General features: G+C 41.5%; 2 protein-coding genes across 3 annotated transcripts; one reads left to right on the top strand and one right to left on the bottom strand.

The window, feature by feature from the left end:
* The first annotated feature begins 4,010 nt into the window (after positions 1 to 4,010).
* On the top strand, positions 4,011 to 9,525 carry LOC122050195 (cinnamoyl-CoA reductase 1-like). The gene is made up of 4 exons (XM_042611124.1): positions 4,011 to 4,089; positions 8,681 to 8,853; positions 8,916 to 9,101; positions 9,496 to 9,525. The coding sequence occupies exons 1-4, from the start codon at positions 4,011 to 4,013 to the stop codon at positions 9,523 to 9,525; spliced, it is 468 nt and encodes a 155-aa protein (XP_042467058.1).
* Positions 9,526 to 16,193: 6,668 nt separating this feature from the next.
* Positions 16,194 to 19,369, bottom strand: LOC122051165 (trihelix transcription factor DF1-like). Of its 2 annotated transcripts, XM_042612141.1 has the most exons (3): positions 19,256 to 19,369; positions 18,372 to 19,166; positions 16,194 to 18,106 (listed from the first exon to the last, which is right to left on the bottom strand). In XM_042612141.1, the coding sequence occupies exons 2-3, from the start codon at positions 18,971 to 18,973 to the stop codon at positions 16,540 to 16,542; spliced, it is 2,169 nt and encodes a 722-aa protein (XP_042468075.1). In that variant the 5' UTR covers positions 18,974 to 19,166; positions 19,256 to 19,369; the 3' UTR covers positions 16,194 to 16,539. The 2 variants fall into 2 exon arrangements, with proteins under 2 accessions (XP_042468075.1, XP_042468074.1); XM_042612140.1 differs by having other exon boundaries at positions 18,372 to 19,363.
* Between the last annotated feature and the right edge of the window lie 456 nt (positions 19,370 to 19,825).

Below are 19,825 nucleotides of genomic sequence, written 5' to 3'. Positions count from 1 at the left end.
ACATGCATACAAAAGATGAAATAATTAAGCCCCTAACAATATTTTTGAATTTTTGCAGCCACAAAAAATAGAAACAAGAAAAGAGAGAAAATAGAAAAACAATCTTAAGATTACCAAACACCGCTACTTTTCCCCGACAACAGCGCCAATTTGATTATGCCCCAATTTTGTCATGAATTAGACATCAAACAATGAAGTACCAAATCCCTCCTACGCTAATGTAGCATAGAAATGACTCGGGTCGTTCGCCAATGAATGTAACGGTAAGTGATAAACTTAGGATCGTATGTTATTTCTATTTTTGGGGTTTTTTTAATATGAAACTGAGGTTTGGATTTTGATTCTAAATCTAATAAATGAAAAATGAAGCAAGTAGGAAACTAATCTAATGCTGGAATGAAATCTAACTAAGTGCGAATAATTAATCCACAACGTATTGTAACACTACACTATGGATTAATTATCAACACAATTAAACTAAGGAATGAAATGACAAAGCATTAAATGAAACCTAACCTAATAAATGAAAGACAATGCAATTAATAAATCTAAACCTATCCTAACTATAATTGCAGAAAATAAAAACAACATGAAGTAAAGCATAACAAAACTAGCATGTAACGAAACCTAAAGCATGAAACAAAACCTAAACTAATCTATTCTAATTGCATTCAATCAAAACTAGAACTTAACGAAATTGAAAGAACAAGACAAAACAAAGATTAAACAAGCTAAAATGTATCAAATTAAACCTAACTAATGGTTGAAGCAATGAATCGAACACGTTGTGTGCGTGAATCTATTTAAGCATAGTAGATGCAATTCAAACATGGAAAGTCAAGTTCAATACAAGCATTCAACCACAATTAATAAACACAAATGAACATAGGCAATGAACACGAAATAAACTAAACTAATCCAACCACAATTCACACTTTAACTTCCAATTACCAACGACTACCCTTGTCGTCACACAAGGGTCCGAAGATCGAACCCCAAACTCCGGTGAACAGTAGCACAAGCTTATCGGTTGCTGCCCATGTCGACAACAATGATGCAAATCTTTCAACGGAGAACCCCTCCGCTTGAATTTGACTGGAAATGGTGGGATGGACTGCTGCCGCCACTCCTTTTGAATCTTCTGCCTGAACCCCAGTCGGAAGACATTGTCGGATGGTGGTCGGAAGATGGAGGTCACACCGGAGAAACCCTCTCTGGTGAGGTAAAGATAGTCACTACCGAAACTCGCTGCCACCTGCCTCTTGTGCTTACTGCCCCTCGTCGCTTGGGTCTGAGAAGAAGAAATGTGGATTGTGGCTGATCGGCCGACGGCAAGGGAAGATAAGGGAAGAGAGGTCGCCGACCGAAGATGTGAAGAAAGGAAGAAGAAGGTGCTGTGGAGAGGTCGTGTGCCCTAGCTGTGTCGCGAGCAGAGAAGTCACAAATAGAGATGTCCCCTGTTTGTCCGCGTGAGGAAGAGAAAAGAGGAATGGATTCTTAATGGGGTTTAGATTTGGATTAAGGAGAGGAATCCGAATTTGATAAGGAGTGAAATTGGGTTATAAAATTGGGCTTTAAGAGTGGGTTTGAGGATTGAATTAGGTTTTTTGAAATTGAACTTGGAATAACATTGATTTGGAGCTCCACTTCTTAATGGACCTATAGATTATTTGATCCTGATCAACGGTCCAAATTACTCCCCTACAAAATAAGATGCACCTTTTAGATAAAATACCAGAAAATATAGGAAAAATTAGATCAACACTCCAAATAAATCTCAACTCGTAAAATATGATATAAATGCATAATTAAGCATTCGAGAGAGTAAAAATACTAAGTATAAGAGCCAAAATAGTACATTAAAATACTAGTTATCAGCCATCCATAATTAATCATTAATCATGGATCGATTATGAATGTCACCTAGTAGTACATCTTGACTCCCAATTCATCAGAAAATTAATTGGTTGATTCCAAAACTACTTCTGAACATTTTAGCAGTTATAGTGAGTTGTGCCTCATTCTCTTCACTCGTCTTATACCCACTTGGTTTAAGATATAGTCTATGTGTCTATCCCCACTAGGTTAATTACGTCACACCTTACTTTCTTATCCTACAGATTCAAATTACTCATATATGTGTGAAAGAGTACAATACTTTTAACATGTAATGCTTTAGCCAAAGACTTTGAGTAATAATTCTGACAAGTGGTCATAGGTTATATATCTCCTCATAAGGAGCGGTAAATTCTCTACGAGCTATCCAAATACCATTGGACACTTTGACTTATACCCAATTATCTCGAGGTCACGCCTCCAAGGAGATGTTTGGTTAGGATGTCAAAGTATAAGTCTCCATGACCAAGGTGACTTGAATACCTTAAGTCAAAGGAAACTTACACTTGAGCTACAGTAAAAAATTCATTGATATATTCAGGTATGTAGAGAATCATATGAAGTCAGGTCACTCCAATGAACAAGTTACCATAACTATCATCCACGTTTAACTCTCAATATCCTAATATCTCCAGCCAGTGAGGAACATCTGTTTGGTTAAATCAAGGAGTATAACCTGTGTTAATCAATGATGTCTTAATACATCAATTTGTTAACTAGGGAATTAGATTTCAATATATTCATAATTATACATGTATAGGTGCTCACTAGTTGTGATCCAATCACAAGTTCTCTCATGCTATGTATCGTATTACAAATATATAGTAAGTGAGTTTAAGATCCAATCATATATATTAATATGTACACTTAAATAGTGAATCTTTATTTATCTAATAAATAGTACAACCATAAGACAATTGTCTTAGGACATGTCTCAGATATAACAGTAGGATTGGAGCTTCATCAAACAACATCAAAGATGAAGGAGCGTGATGTTGAGTTGCACTACTAGCGGTTGATCATGCCCGCTCAGGTGTTGGAGTGGCACCGCGACCAACAGGAGTAGCTGTCGCACATCCTTGGATGCCCTAATTTTTTTCCTTAGTACTTGCCTATGGAGGGTAGATCTTGGTTGGGGTGGTGCTAAGATACTCCCCTCTGGAGGCTGGATTGATTTCTACCTCTTTGAGACTCCGGTCTTAGCCAGTGACTTCTTAGAGGCCTTGATCTTAGGCATCATTTTCTTTAAGGTGCCAGCCTTTGACTTATGTTTTTTGGATTCCTCAATCTCATGTATTAATTTCTGACTATCAACCTAAAGTGTTGTGACGGGATTGGAGGACGGTGGAGACTCGGGTGTCTAATCCCTCTTCTGAAGTTGAGTGCTAGTCTCAAGATTGACAACAGGGACCGGTGTCTTGGCCATAGCAGGGGTCAACACCGTCAAAGTAGGGATCTCTAGCTTAATTGCAGTCTTAGGTGCCTCAGACATAGTTGTGGAAGACTCAACTGCCAGCGAGGGATGAGGGACTAGCTGTTCAGATGATCCTTTAGTTGCATCCTCTGAGGCCCACATGCCCTCCAATGAGGTGAGATCCCATTTCAAGACCTTGCTCATCAATGAACTAAACATGATTTAACCTACAAAGACAAAGAAAGTTAGTCAGTAAAGAGGAAAATCTAACAAAAGTAATGTCTTACTTAGTTTGTTGTCTGGGGGGACTACGTTCAGACTTAGCCTAGCTTGGTAGAGTAGGGATTCATTCTCTACCAACAAGTTAACATTTAATTTTAGCCCCATCAAGATTTCGTTCATATCCAAATACGCTCACTCCTATTTGTAGTGGCCTAGTGGTGGCTAAGCTAGTAAATCATCTTGCCAAACAGTCGACTAGGTATATGGTTGACACGACTTAACATAAATGAAGCGGTCATTCCACCCCTCGTGTGAATCAGATACTTACCAAAGAAATTACATCTAGGCCGAGCAACAAAATAAAAGACCCCGAGCTCCTTTTGTTTGGGATAGAAGAAATAGTGGAAGATATTTGAGTCAACTAAAATTTGGTACATCCGAAAGATAATGGCAGTACCACAAATTAAACAGAGGGAGTATGGAGCAAGATGGGATAGAGAAATCTAAAAGTGGAAAGATCTTGAAGAAAAGGAGGGATGAGGAACCTAAGGTCCCTGGTTAATTGGTCGAGGAAGCAGGTAGTGTAACCTTGTGGTGGCTTGTGTGGTCAATGCTCTATCATCAGTATAAGGATTTTGTGATCGGAAGGGATATCAAACAATATTCAAAGTTGTAAATATGCACCACTCCTGTATACTGTTGGAACCCCAAGGTTGTTTTGATGTGATCAAACAAGTTAAGTTAGGTCCTGTTGGTTTTTATCCCTGTGTCTAAGTGCGCAGGAGCTTAGGACCACAGGAAGTCGAGCAGAAGACGCGACTAGCGAGAAGGACGGCACGGGAGAGAGCCGACGGGCTCAGTGCGTCTGAGAGACGAGGTGCTGCGAAAGAGTACACCGACGGATGAGAAGAACATACGCGACGTTCGAGGGACAAGAAGCCGGAGCGAAAGTCTGCTCGAGGAGAAGGCCGAAATTGGATTCGGGTAAGCCTTATTTCGGTTGGCTGAAATCACCCAAGCGAGCGGAGCCGGAGCGGAAGACCTAGACCAAGGTGAGCAACACCAGAGCAGAGGGCCCGAACCAAAAAAGTCAACGGGGTTGACTTTGAGGGTCCGAGCGCCCTGACCCATTCCGAGCGCCCGGAACCCAAACTTTATCACCATCGACGTGGACGTTGACCGTTGCGTCGGGGATAGATTTCTATCCCACTCCAAGCACTTGGAATGCTTCCAGGTGCCCCGACCAAGACTTTAAATATAACCTTGGTCCAGAAGCTTCAAGATCAACAAGCATTCTTGCAACAACACTTGTACATGCTCTAGTTTTCATTTAGCTTCTAATTTTTTGTGCTTACATTGCTGTAAAGAGCCTTCTCCACCTGAAGGAGAGTTAGTGCATTTCACTTCCTTGGTTGGATTAACAACCTCCCCGGTTGTAACCAAGTAAATCCAGGTGTATCTTTCTTTTTAGTTCATTTTCTATTCTATCTTTATGTAAGTGTTCTTTTAAGTCCGAGAAGAGTTTGTCTTTATTTTTACAGGACTATTTAACCCCCCTTCTAGCTGACCACCGGTGTTCAACAATTGGTATCAGAGCCAGGATGCTTTCGAAGGACTAACCGCAGAACGAAGCACACGAAATGGACGAACCAAGCATCTTCCCACCAAAGTTCGAGGGGGAATTCGCCAACTGGAAGAAGAGAATGGAGGTATTTTTTAAAACAGACTTCGATTTATTATTAATAATAAAATTTGGTTTTGAAGCACCCGAAGACAAGCAAAAATTTCAATGGACGAAGATGGAACAAGCTGACTTCGTGGCAAACAGCAAAGCAGAATTTTATCTGCTAAGCGTCCTCCCGCCATAAGAAGTCAACCGGATCGGAGCTTACGGGTTCACCAAGGAGCTCTGAGAAAAATTCCTAAAACTTCACGAAGGAACGTCAGAGGCAAAACTTGCGAGATAGGACTTACTTTATAACCAGATCAGTAGCCTCCGATTTGAAGAAGGTGAAACGATTGCACACCTTCACTCGAGGATTAAGGAGCTCATCACCGGACTTTCGAATCTCGGAGAAATGGTAAGTAACCGAGATTCGCTAAGGTACACTCTTAATACATTCCCTAGGAATACAAAATGGACATCACTAGTAGATGTCTTCTATATCTCTAAGGATCTAGAAATTGTTACCTTAGAAGAATTATTTTCGACTTTTGAAGTCTATGAATCGAGACGTGAAGATACGAAGAAGGAGCCAACATATAACATTGCCTTTAAGGCAAGGATGGACGAATAAGACTCGGAATCCTCCCTTGAGGACGAAGAAACGACAATGATGGTAAGGCGATTTGAGAAATTGTTTAAATCAAGAAAAGCTAACGATCTGCAGGGTAGAAAGAAAAGGATAATCAGATGTTACCACTACAACGAAGAAGGGCATGTTAAGGACAACTACTCTAAGCTAAGGAACAAGAATAAGGACAAAGGAAAGAAGCCTATCCAAACGAACAAGTACAATACTTTAAAGGCGACGTAGGACGAAACGTCGTCCAAATCGAAAGTTGAGGCATTCTCCGGGCTTGCATTGATGGTAAGTCATCAAGACGAATACGAAGAAAGCTCCTCCGAAATGAGCATCGAGAGCATCGATGAAGGGGGAGCAACATCGGAAGAAAGCAACAATTCAAGGGGAGCCACAGACAACGAGATTGACAAGGTAAGTCAGGTACGATCTCTCCCACCTGACAAGTTATTTAAGTTTGTAAAATTATTAACCAAAGATTGTTGCAAACTTGGAAAAGAAATTAAAAATTAAAAATTAAAAATTAATTTTAGCAAAATCTTGCCCATTAAAAGAGTTTGACAAAATAAAATTAGAAAATGATATTTTACAAAAAGAAATAAGTAACTTGAAAAATCATGCATGCTCATATAATACAAGTTTTAGAAAGTTCAATAACCTAAATTGGTATTTTAGATACCACAAAGGATAAATTAAAAATATTTCAAAGAAATATATCCCTAAGAAATTCCTAAGCAATCCAGTTGGCTAGAACCTATATTGGGTTCCCAAGTCTAGTCTAACTTAAACTTTGTTTAGACTTAGAGATTTCAACAAGAAAATTAAACGTTTAATTTTCTTATGCAGCTTTGTCTAGAAGTGGTTGATGATCCAATAACCAAGAAGGCCTATTGCCTCGCCACAGCCTAAAAGCTAAATATTGAAATAAAATATTTAATTGACTAATTGATAAAACATTAAAATTGAAATTAGATAATGCTTTAAATAGTTATTCAATATTTTTTTGGAAAATTCCAAATTTTTTTTGTGAATCTATTTAACTTCTTAGAAAATCTTTCTTTAGAATTTTTTTAAATTGTTTAAAATTCATTTTTTTAAATGTATTTTACTTAGAAATTTTTTCTTAGAAATTTTTTACTTTACCAAAATTTCTACAAAAAATTAATTCTTAAAAATTTTCTTTAAATTGAGGAAAATTTTCATTATTCTTAGAAAATGTTATTGCATTGTTAGCGCTATCAAAATTGTTATCAATATTTCTAAAATCAGAGTTTACTTAGACATTTTTTATACCCTTAGATTTTAAAGGGGGAGAAAGAAAAGGGGAGAAAGAAAAGATTAAGTCTAGGGGGAGGTAGCTTAAAAATAAATTTCCTACTTTTTGTGCTTTATTACAAAGTTTATTTTTTGCTTTAACCTTATTTATTTACCCTATCTTAACTTGAGTTGCTCACATCGAAAAGGGGGAGATTGTTGGAATCTCAAGGTTGTTTTGATGTGATCAAACAAGTTAAGTTAGATCTTGTTGGTTTTTAATCCCCGTGTCTAAGTGTGTAGGAGCTTAGGAGCACAGGAAGTCGAGCGGAAGACACGGCTAGCGAGAAGAACGTCACAGGAGAGAGCCGACAGGCTCGGTGCATCTGAGGGATGAGGTGCCACAAAAGAGTACACCAGCGGATGAGAAGAACGTATGTGACGTTCGAGGGACGAGAAGTCGGAGCCAAAGTCTGCTCAAGGAGAAGGCTGAAATTGGGTTCGGGTGAGCCTTATTTCGGTTGGCTGAAATCACCCAAGCAAGCGGAGCCGGAGCGGAAGACCCGGACTGAGATGAGCAGCACTGGAGCAGAGGGCCCGAACTAAAAAAGTCAATGAAGTTGACCGTTGCGTCGGGAACCCAACTTTATCACCATCGATGTGGGCATTGACCGTTGCGTCCGGGATAGATTTCTATCCCACTCTAGGCGCCTGGAACGCTTCTAGGTGCCCCAATCAAGGCTTTAAATACAGCCTTGGTCCAGAAGCTTCAAGATCAACAAGCATTCTTGCAACAACACTTGTACACGCTCTAGTTTTCATTTAGCTTCTAATTTTTTGTGCTTACATTGTTGTAAAAAGGCTTCTCCGCCTGAAGGAGAGTTAGTGCATTTTACTTCCTTAGATTAACAACCTCTCCGATTGTAACCAAGTAAATCCAGGTGTCTCTTTCTTTTTAGTTCATTTTCTATTCTATCTTTATGCAAGTGTTCTTTTAAGTCCGAGAAGCACTACAACAAAATTGTTAAAAGACAACACCATAAAGACAACGATTTTAGAAGAAACTGTTGTTAATTTGGTAAAAGACAACGATTTTTGACAAAACCGTTGTCTTTGAGCGCCCGAAAAAAATAAAAGACAACGGTTTTGTAAAGATCGTTATCGTTGAGCAACTTTTTGTAAAATCAACAACACCTTTTACAACAGTTTTCTAAAACTGTTGTCTTTAAGTGCGCTTTTAGGGGTCAAAGACAATAGTTTTAATAAACCATTGTCTTTGACTTTATTCTTTTACCGTTTTTCCCCGCTTCGTCGTTTTTATTGTAGCAGTGATTTGCTTCCCTCTCTCTGAAAATTTTTTTGCGCCCCGTTTCCCCCCTTAGACTACCCGAACCCTAAACCTCTCGCCTCATACGATCTTTCTCAGGAGCGTGGGTGGTTGCTGCTGCTTGTGCAGATTGCTGGGTGGAGGCGGAGGCGGAGGTGCTCCTCCTCCTCCTCCTCTCTTCTCCGCCTCCCCCTCTCTTCTCCTCCTCCTCTCTTCTCCGCCTCCCCCTCCTCTTCCACTTTCTCTTTACCTAAACTTCTACAGGAGACGAGGCCGAGACGACGCACCTACGATCCCTACCTAGCGCCTCCAATCGCCTTCGCCTCTTCCTGATCGACCTCCTTGATCCGGACTCCATCCTCGCAGCCATCCGCGACGTCTCGGGGGTGTTCCACCTCGCCTCGCCTTGCATCATCACTTGCGTCCAGGATCCCCAGGTCCGTATTTTCCCTTCTAGATCTCCTCCTCCCTATTCTAACCTCGTTTCCTTTTTGATTAGAGGGAACTACTAGATCCAACGGTGACGGGGACTCTCAACGTTCTCCGCGCAGCCAAGGAGAGCGGAGTGTGCCGGGTGGTCGTCACATCATTGATCTCTGCCATCGTCCCCAGTCCTGGATGGCCAGCGGATCGGGTCAAGGACGAGAGTTGTTGGACTGACCTTGATTACTGTCGGCAGAAAGAGGTGAGAATTTAAGATCACATCACAAGTCCTAAGCCTTCAAGTGGATGTTATGCTGCAGTTATCACCTTTTGTGTGAATGTTGGAATTTATGGGTTTAGGGAAACTAGATTTTGGAACTGCTTCTGGTTGGGAGTTTATGGCGATGCTTGTTTAATCATTCCATGAGGCTGCTGTCTCATGTCTTCTTCTTCCTCTTCGTCGAACAATTTAGACTGCTAAATTTTATTCACCAGGAGCATGGTGATAGTTAGTAACCAGGATGCACTTCTAGAAGAAGTTATGGAAATTATGCCTAATATTCTTTAAATATAATTTGATTATTCTCTAGTATGAAAATAGATGAGCTCATTCTTCTTACTCTGTTGCTGTTTAAAGTGATAATGGTTGCTTGCAGTTTACTTGGATTCAGAATGAAATAGATTAGGCTGTTGATTTATTTATCAAGTAGTTATTTCATGCTTGAATCCTTTACTACATTTAGTATGAGAAATGCTGACTCTGTGCTAATGCCCTGTAGTAGGCAAAGTGGTGAGTCCTTAGTTTTGTAGTAACAACTATTCTTAACTATCTAATTGTCTATGAAGTTGCATTTGCTTTCATTCTTTAAATTTGACTGAACAATTGCTTTCCTTGTAAAAGACGTATTAGTGTACTTTTTGTTGTATATATTTTTCTAGTCAAAGAAAAGAGGACTTTCTTTGGAGGAGAAGCGTGAGCAGATTCTCCAAATCTTTTATGAGTCCCAAGACGTCTTCTTGTAAGCTTTCTAGTTCATAAGTCAATATTAATCCTAGATCTCAATCATTGTGTTGTTTGACATTACTTTTTGGTACAATATTGATAAATTTGGTCCATGGAGTAGGCTCATGTACTAAATGAATATTTATCTACTAGTTTTTAAGCAAACAATCCATTCTACTTTTCATTCAGATAGTGTTATTTCTATTATTTGAGTAGTTACACCAGTTATTACGTTGTTTTTACTAATAGTGTTGTTAGAGGTAGCATTGATGCACTAAAACTTATGGTATTAAATATTCTGTTAAATGTCATTTGTAAATCTATGCAATCCTTCTTACAAGTTACAACTAATATGAATAGTAATGATACACTCACGAGTGAAATGTCAAGGATGCATACCAACTGGACTGGAACAAGGTGATTAAGAATTTGTTCTTTATTTTTATTTTCTAGGTTATTGAATGCCTATATATAATATACCTATTGAGGCAACTTGTTTTGGCTTGCTTGTTTCATTCTTCATATTGTGTCTACTAAGATTATTTTTTCACTGTTTGTTGTTGCTAGGCTAGAAGAGCTTTGAAAATTCGAGAGTGAAGACAACTCATACAAATCAAGAATTTAAAATCATTGGGATAAGTGGCAAGCCTTGTAAAGATGAAACCTAACTAGTTGAGGGGATAATGACCTTGTTTTGGATATTTTTATCTTCTAATATATGTTTATATTTTGCAAGTTCTATTGACAAAGTTTCCTAGTGTGCCACCAACGTTCCAAGTAACATGAAATGTTGTCCAGGATTTGACAATTACAAGTAATATTCACTCAACAATCTATATTTCTTTATCTATTTTTTTCACAATTAATTAAATACATTAGTTGAACTGTGGTGAACTTTTGGAATTGGCTTATCTATGTTGATCATGTTTCTTCATTCATTTGGTAGTTTGATATCAACCAGATGACATGATCTGGCGGATTTAGCTTAGGAGGAACTTTTCAATCTAGCTTTCAGCAACAACAACTGCATACTACCACAACCCATAGTGGTGAGCTGCCTTTTGCCACTGGAAACACTCAAGACCTACGTTCACATGACTCTGATTTCTTTCCTTCTCATGGTAATTATCATTCACAGGTACCTTGCCCTGGCAGACTACAATTCTTTAGATAGTTTAATATTTATTAATTCTATGGATTAAATGGTTTTTCCCTCAACTTTATATAGATTCAAAATAGTGGAGACCCTAGTATTGGGTTGAGACCGTTGAACTCTCCTACATCAGCCTCTGGTATGAGTATGTATGAGCAACTGATTCAGCAATATCAACAACCATAAAGTCTTTCTCAACTTCGACTACAGCAGATGTCTGATGTTTGCCAGTCATATAGAGATCAAAATGTAAAGTCCACTCGGGTAACAATTACCGCCTGGTCCATTTGGCATGCTTGGATTATTGAGTGTTATTAATATGAATGATCCAGATCTAACATCTCTTTCATTGGGAATTGATTTAACAACAGTAGGACTGAGCTTGAGCTTGACAGATAGTCTTTATAAAACATTTGGTTCTCCATGGTCTGATGAGCCTGCCAAGGGGGAGCTTGTAACGACCCGGCCCTTTGGCCTCTTGGGCGGGCCTTGCGGCGGCCCACTGGCGGCCCACTAGCGGCCCTTTATGTCGTCGGCCCATTTGGCGACCTCTAATGTCGTCGACCGACGACCCTTTTGGTCGTACCGTTACTCACTAGGACTTTCCACCCCTGGCAGTGAATTTTTGCCTCCCCCAGGATTCGAACTCTAAACCTCCAGGCTTAAGTATTAGAGTTTATGAATCCTGGTAAGAGCAGGCTTTAGAGTTTGAATCCTGGGGAGGCAAAAATCCACTGCCAGGGGTGGAAAGTCCTAGTGAGTAACGGCACGGTCAAACGCAAGGGCCGCCCAAGAGGCCAACGGGCCGGATCGTTACAATAAAAGACGCCTTTTTATTGTAACGACCCGACCCTTTTGGCCTCTTGGGCGGCCCTTGTGGCGGCTCTTATGTCGCCGACTCATTTGGCAAAAATCCACTGACCAGGGGTGGAAAGTCCTAGTGAGTAACGGCACGGCCAAGGGTTGTCGGTCGACGACATTAGAGGTCGCCAAATGGGCCGACGACATAAGGGCCGACGGTCGACGACATGAAAGGTCGCCAAATGGGCCGCCAAATGGGCCAAGAGGGCCGGGTCATTACAGAGCTTGAGTACTGCAGTCCAACATGTTATTATGCCAAAACACCACCACCTCTACATGTAAGCTTTTATGTTATGGTTTTATTTGCCGATATGAATGGGGTACTTGAAGAGTATATGATTTATCAAATATATTATTGTGGTTGTAGCAACTACATTTCTCCAAATTTCAGCTATCAACCCTGTTTTACGTCTTCTACAGATATTATATTATTCCCTTTTATTTTTGGTGCTTTGCTCACATACTTTGCTTCACAAAAATCCAGAATGTTGGAAAAGGTTGACATGGAAGAATCAGCAAGTGAGAAAGAGGAGTCCAATGAAATTCTATAAGTTGAAGATTTTGATGGGGCTTGAGTTGACAATAATTACTTACAATCCTACATGGCATGAACCACCATCACAAGTTTCTAGTTTTTTGACAATTGTTCATTAGTTGTAAATGAAGTTTATTTGTTTATTTGTATTGGGATAAATTTTATTTGAATATTAGACATGTTTCTTCTTTTGTGATTGTAATATAATTCTTGTATAAGTAACATTTTGAATGACATTGATGTGGAAAATATTCTTTCTTTTGTGATTATGATTCTTTATTATATATTTATATTGAAATATGATATATTGGTATTAAAAGATAATAATTTAAAAGATAATGATTTAAAACCGTTGTTGTTGTCTATCACCCTCAAAGACAACAGTTAAAAACCGTTGTCGTAGCCCCAAAAACGGTTGTAAACTAGTAGTGTTAATAAAAAATGCTCTAAACAACAACGATTTTAAACCGTTGTCTTTTCATTCAAAGACAACGGTTTAAAACTGTTGTAAAACTGTTGTCTTTTCATTCAAAGACAATGGTTTAAAACCGTTGTCGTAGCCCCCACTTTTAACAACACTGCCAATTACAACGGTTTTAAAGGGCCTACGACAATAATTTTTAACCGTTGTCTTTTAATATTTTTGTTGTAGTGAAGGGTTTGTCTTTATTTTTGCAGGGCTATTGAACCCTCCTTCTAGCCGGCCAATGGACCTAACATATACAATCCGCTGGCACTCATACTAGAAAACTAACAAGTCGTCAGAGGTCATAAACTTAAGAACTAACAGGCATAGGGACAAAAGACAGGAGGTACAAAGGCAGCGAGCTTACTGAATCAACAAAAGCAAGGAAGAAGACTACGATTAAGACATAGAAGCATATGAAAATGAATGAAGGCTATGACATTTTTTGATTGCCTAGTATACCTGGGTGGCAGTACAATAGGATTGTCACATTGACTCGCTAAGTCGTTGGATGACAAGTAAAGAATTGAGATCTCTTCTCAACCATTAGATCGTTGAAAGTGCAGTAGTGGCAAGTTATGAAGCAGTTCATCGATTTCAACAATGGTTCAAAAATAGTCGTTAGGTGCAGAGACTAAGTAGACACTAACGCACCATCATCGTAGGATCTAGGGCTTGTGTTAGCAACGATGCCGCCGCACACCTTCACAATTAAAGTGGTATGGTGCTTTTGTAATCTGAGGCAGATGTCGCATGCCACCCATTAATATTACGGTATAGTGCTCCAATAATAAGAGTGGCACATGATATCGCGTATCATGTCCATTAAATGCAATACCTCCTCTCCCTAATGACCATGACCCAGATAGTTGTCCCAATAAGATATCAACACCTCAGCTTAACTTTATAGAAAGATAAGGAGATGACAACTCAACATAGTCCAATTAGTCGAACTATGCATCCTTCGATTAGACTGGAAAGAGAAGCATGTAATGTGGTAGAATCTTACAGCCCCCACATGTCATATGGGATCAACAGTCATACTAAACTATTAGTAAATATGATCCAAAGAGAATCAAACCTAGTTTAGGTGAGACTAGGGTTTAATCGAACCCACTCAAAACACTTATCCTTGAAAATAGAGTTCACCAAAAGACAAATCTCAGTGTCGGATCCCAACATCTTGTCTCGGCCTTAGCTGCTGACTTCCTTCATGACTCAGTCTTGGATTCTAGTATCTTGTCTCGATCCTAGTATTTTGTCTCGACTTTAGTCATCGATATCCTCCATGACTCAGTCTCAGTCTCGGATCCCAACATCCTATCTCAGCCTTAGCTGTTGATATCCTCCCCGGCTGAGTCTCAGTCTTAAATCCCAACATTCTATCTTGACCTTAGATGTCTACATCTTCTGAGTCTCAGTCTTTGATCCCAGCATTCTGTCTTGTCCTTAGAAGTCTACATCTTCTGTGTCTCAGTCTTAGATCTCGACATCTTATCTTGGCTTGAGTCTCCAACATCCTCCATGATTCAGTCTCAATCTCGGATCCAAATATTTTATCTTAGCTTTAGTTGTCAACTTCATCTATACACAAGGTCTCCCAACATTAGGGGTGTCAATTCGAGTGGATTGGGTCGAGTTCAGATTGAGTTGAAAAAAAAAATTATAAAAAATCTCAATCTAAATCTGACCCGAACCCAAATACAACTTGAAACCACTGAACATGAATCCAAACTCGACCTGAATTATCCGAAATAATTTTTTAAACTATTTTCTTTATAATTTTTCACTTGTATTTCAATACTCTTTCATTATCATATTAACATTAATATTGATATAAATAAAAAATATCTTAATTTTTAAAAGAAAATTTGAGTTAACCCCAATAAACCCACTAAAATCTAAATTCAGGTCAATCCGAATATGACCCAAAAATCTCCAATTCGAAAAATCTCCAACCCAAAAACCCTCAATACGAACTTGATTTTTTTTTTCGGGTTGGGTTCATTTTTGATGCCTCTACCTGATATATATCTTATTTCCTTATCCTCGTATCAGGTTTACACCCTACGTATTGGCCTACAACAACCTTATCAATAAGACTGTCTCCCTGCAAATATCCCAGGACATGTGGTATTGGATGAATGAAGAGACAGTTATGAAGTTATCAAATTTGATCCCCTAGATGCTCTCCTACAAATACGTAGCTCTTGGTGAGTGGTGTGACAACTAATAACTGTTGGATTTGATTTCCTCATTAGCACCTACAAGGATGATGGAGAAGCATGCAATCTCTGTAGATGCTCATTTAACAATATATATAATGTAGAGACGAGGGACTTCTTCTTCCCCATTCTTCGAATCCACCAGGTTCAATTCTTCTATTCCATCTTCACCTTCTTACATACTATCCGAAATAAACTTTAACTTAGAGCATCACAATGGTATGCCAAAACTCTCCGGTGCCAATCCAACTTTTTTTTTTTTTGAAGTGCACGTCAAGACCACTGACCTTACTCATTAGCGACTGTCGGAGAACGGACGTGTCAGATTATTCATAGACGGATGGCATGATTATTAGTTAGCCTAGCGGGAACATTAAAAATTTTAAAATTAAATATACCTTTTAAATATTTTATAATTTTAAGTGAGTTCTCTGATCAATTGCTGCTTTCACTAATCTTATTCTCCGTCCACGTCAGGACTGATTCGTGAAAACCCTAAAAAAGTCATCGAGGGCTCCTTCTGCAGAGTGCATGCATGCATGCCCTGCATGCAGCAGCCTGTATCATGTCTGCTAATTCCGGTGTCTTGAAAGCTGTACCTCTCCCTGCTGTATTCTGAGGAGATGTAGATACACAGCAAAGGAACATTATTTATCATTTTTCAATATCTAAACAATTAATTTTAGTTAATCGTGAAATAGACGCATTAAATAGATTCAGAAACAATTTTTTTTTAAAGGAAAAAATGGCGATGGAAGTCCCGAGGATTAAGTACTGAATCAGCCCACTCATCCTCTCCTGCAGCCCACCTGCCTGAACAGCGCCGTGCCGGTTTCAATCACTTGGATCACGCATCCCAATTCAACACTACCACCCTTCTTCGTCACATATATTTTATTTTACGAGATTGCGAACTCCAACGACTGGATAGCTACCACGCAATTAGCGGATTATTAAAGCATGATCCGCCCCCAAATCCATGCAAGTCTGGAGAACATCTAAGCAGCTGTCCCGTTCTGTTCTTGTTCTGTTATGTTCTGCTCAACCGCCGCATTTGTTTATTGAGCGATTTGGATACGCTCGCGCACAAGAACCACAACCATATATATCATGCAAAAACAGTGACTAGATTCGATATTTATTTATGACAAAGAAACGACGCGACGACTTAAACTAATGACCACGTTGGACCTCTTTCAGGGCACGGAGATACAGAAAAGCAGTAGCAGAAGCAGTTGCAGCAGTAGATGAAATCAGATATTTAAGCATGTCTTCTTCAACCCTCATGAGTGATTGAGGGTGCATGTCTAGGGAATTAAGTAGGGAAATAATTATACACTCATGATTATTGTTCGACTACTGAAGCTAGCTAGCTAAACTAGTACTATCCTAAAAGAATAGAAATTGAACACACCATAATTGCGAGTCCGATTGCCTTTTTTTTTTCTTCCCTTTCTTCAAGATTGGAGGCGTTGGAAGAAGAGGCTCGTGTCATGTAGTTCGTCCACTTCTTGATCGAGTTGATGTCGTGTTCTATGTTGCTGGTTTTCCCCTTCCCCTTCTTCTGCTTCTCCTTCTTGATCACCTTCCGCTTCTTCTTCATCATCATCATCATCTTCTTCCCCAACTTGCTCCTCATCCTCGTCGTTTTCATTTTCGTTTTCGTCACCATTGCGATCTGTATTTGGAGTCGCTCCACCATCTTGGGTATTTTCGTCGGCCACTTTGTCGTTGAAGTCGAAGCCGAAGCCGAACTTGAGGCTTGGGAAATCGGAGGCGGCCGGAGGCACGACGATGGCGTCGAGTAGCTCAGAGTTGTCATTTAATTTGTGTTCGGTAGTGTCGTCGTCGTCGTGTTTTTTCTCGGAATCGTCTTCTTCTATTGGCCTCTGCTCCTTGAGAATATTGTCTTTGTTGTGAGAGGACTTGGTGGCGGAGTAGAGTTGGTCGAGCTGTTGGAAGTAAGGGCAGGTCTTGGAGTGCTGCGGCCGCTTCTTCCCGCTTTCCTTGGTCTTCCTGAAGTACTTGTTGATGTTCTCCCACTTCTCTTTGCATCGCTTGGCGCTGCGGAGGTAGCCCATGGTGGCCATGGTGGCGCTCACCTCCTCCCACAGGGGACCTTTCAGCCCTGGCTCCTGGAACTGCGACTCCAGGCCGCTGCGGACGCGGATCAGCGCCTGGACCTCCGTCTTCGGCCACCTAGTCGTGTTGAACTGCACCTTGTTGCTTTCTTGATCCCCGAACGCCGCCTCGTTGTAGGCCTCGATTTGGAGGTTGTTGTCGTTGCAATTGTTAATGTTATTTTCGTCGGAGAATTGGGGCTTCGGAGGGAGATTTAAGCTCTCGCCGGTGATATTTTCGAGGAAGGTTATGATGGCGGCCTCGCGAGAGGAGGCGAGTTTGCGTTCGCTGGCGCGCGCCGCGGCCTCGCGGCAGGAGTTGGCCGCCTCCTGCTTCCGCCATGCCTCCTCGCGGCTGGTCCGCTCCTGCTCCCGGCTCTCCATCGCCTCGAGGAACTTCCGGTGGAGGCCCTCCTGGTGGTCCATCAGCTGCTTGACCAAGTTCTCGAAGAAGGTAGCCATCGAGCTTAGCCGCCGCTGCCACCGCCGCCCTTTTCTCCTCCTCCTCCCGCTGCTGCTGCTGTTGTTGCTGAATTTCTTCCCTGCCCGCCCAGCCTCCTCTCCTGCCGACGTCTCTGACATTCCGCCGACGCAGTCAGAGGCTGCAGCCAGTCCCGGGGGAGCCATGGCAGCGGCGTGCAACAGAGGGGTCTCATCGCCGGTGAGCGCCGAGCCGGAGCCAGTCTGATTGACGCCGCCGACACCGACACCGCCACCGCTGCCGCCGGGCTTGTAGATGGCCTCTAATTCACTAAAGATCTTGTAATTGCTGCTCCCTGTGCCGACTTCCTCTTTGTTCTTCTTGGAGACCTTGCCGGCGCCGTTAATCGAGCTCTCCGGCTCCTTGTTCTTGCACCTTTTATTATTCCTGTTGATGTAGTCCATATCCAAATCCAATGGCCTCCTGCAAGAATACAACTTTTTTCTAAAAAAAAAATTAATTAATTAATTTATTTTGCCTTTTTTAAATGCATTTGGATGACATGAACTCTGCCTTTTTGAAGTTTCTCTTTTAAGCTACATTGCTCTTTTCACCAATAATGATAAAAAAGTAAATCTTAGGAATCAACATCTAGCAATTCATTTCCTTTCGGATGCATCATTTTTCGTGACCGACGAAGCTCCTAAAGTCGTTCTTGGAAGTAACTATTAACCAGTTAGTTAATTACCAGGAGAGCTCTTTAATGGAAGACTCGTCGTCTCTCTGCCAGTGATGAAGACGACTCTCCGAACCGTCGTCGTCTCCTCCTCGCAAGATGCCATCTTCATCGTTGATGCCCTCGCGGCTTCCGCCGCCGCTGCTCTCGTTCACAGCCAGCTTAAAATTCATGGCCTCAGCCAGAAACGAGGGCAGGCCGCCGCCGGCAGTTGGGATAGTGACACGCGCCGACGAGGCAGAGTTCTCGGCGCCGGAATCCTGGTCCAGTCCGAGCTGGTGGTGCGGAATCTGCAACCGCCGCGGCTCCAGCGGCTGGTAGTTCAGTTGGTGGTGGTGAGGATGGAAGAGCTGGAATTGGTGCGCCGCCGCCGGAGGCGGCTGCTGGAAGAGCTGCTGGGTGATAGGAATGGAGTGGAAATGCGCAAAGTGAGGAGGCAGCCCCGCCGCCGCCGGCGGGGGCGGCGGCGTCTGGTACTTGAGAGGGTTACCGCCTCCAGCCACTGCCGAGTGGATGTCGGCGGCGGTGCTGGAGAACAGAGGAGGCGCGCCGGGCCCGCAGCTTTCCACCATGAATTGCTGGATCTCCGACACTCCTCCATAACTCGACTGCATCTTTCTCTCTCTTCTTCTTCTCCTCCTTTTAACTCTAGCTAGCGTCGATATTTCTCGATGCTTTTCCCTTCTCGAAGTCGGTCAAGAACTCAACCAGATCTGCACTCCTCTCTCGTCTCGTTTAGTCCGGAGGACAAGTAGCTGCACTTGTACGTGCATATAATCTCAAGAACTAGAAAACAACGTACTGTTCCTGCTAACAGAGGCGATCGAGGAAAAAGAAGCTGAGTTTCCTTAACAGAGAAGGTCAGAGCAACCTATAAACTATTGTAAAGAACACACCGCTCTCCATCTGCTACTACTAAATCTACAGTAGCTGCTGCTCGACTCCTAATAGATTAGGGCGAGCTGTGGGGAGAGAGAGAGAGAGGAGGAGGGGAGGGGGCGCGGCGCAGCAGGAGTAAGACGGTGGTGGTAGATAGAAAGGTTAAAGAAATGGTACCAGATGGTGACGTCATCACGGGGGTGGGGGCAAAACCCGAGCATCTAATTACCGACTGTAATATGATCGACCCGGGTGCTGCCAAAAACGGCACATGCGGATCACGTGTCGAAGGGTAGCACCGTGCTTTGCTCCGGTTAACCGGTAAGTACCCGCCCCAGTACTGCGTCAGATTCTAGCTATTGAAAGTTCATTTTCAAATATATTTGAAGTATAATTTTACGAGGGAAAACATAACGTCAAGGCGACGTGGTACATACCGTCACGATTGTTGTGGGTAGACGCATGGACCATGAGGGGGGATAAGAGAAAGGTGGTCGCATGGGTATCGAATTAAGAGATATATATGAGGACTGGTAGCTTTGAGAGACTTTTCAGAAGCTTTTGGGCTCTTCCAGTAAGGTTCTGAT

The sequence above is a fragment of the Zingiber officinale genome, chromosome 3A, assembly GCF_018446385.1.
Source record: "Zingiber officinale cultivar Zhangliang chromosome 3A, Zo_v1.1, whole genome shotgun sequence".
NCBI lineage: Eukaryota > Viridiplantae > Streptophyta > Magnoliopsida > Zingiberales > Zingiberaceae > Zingiber > Zingiber officinale.
The sequence above is the reverse complement of the archived record's forward strand: the minus strand, read 5'-3'. Positions and strand labels throughout refer to the sequence as shown.

What these genes read in the sequence shown, in the direction of transcription:
- LOC122050195 (XM_042611124.1), top strand. Translation starts at nt 4,011, where the DNA reads ATGGAGCAAGATGGGATAGAGAAATCTAAAAGTGGAAAGATCTTGAAG. An exon ending in TGAGGAACCTAAGGTCCCTG is followed by an intron (nt 4,090 to 8,680) that starts GTTAATTGGTCG and finishes AAACTTCTACAG; the next exon opens with GAGACGAGGCCGAGACGACG. An exon ending in CTTGCGTCCAGGATCCCCAG is followed by an intron (nt 8,854 to 8,915) that starts GTCCGTATTTTC and finishes CTTTTTGATTAG; the next exon opens with AGGGAACTACTAGATCCAAC.
- LOC122051165 (XM_042612141.1), bottom strand. Translation starts at nt 18,973, where the DNA reads ATGCAGTCGAGTTATGGAGGAGTGTCGGAGATCCAGCAATTCATGGTG. An exon ending in TCCATTAAAGAGCTCTCCTG is followed by an intron (nt 18,107 to 18,371) that starts GTAATTAACTAA and finishes GTATTCTTGCAG; the next exon opens with GAGGCCATTGGATTTGGATA.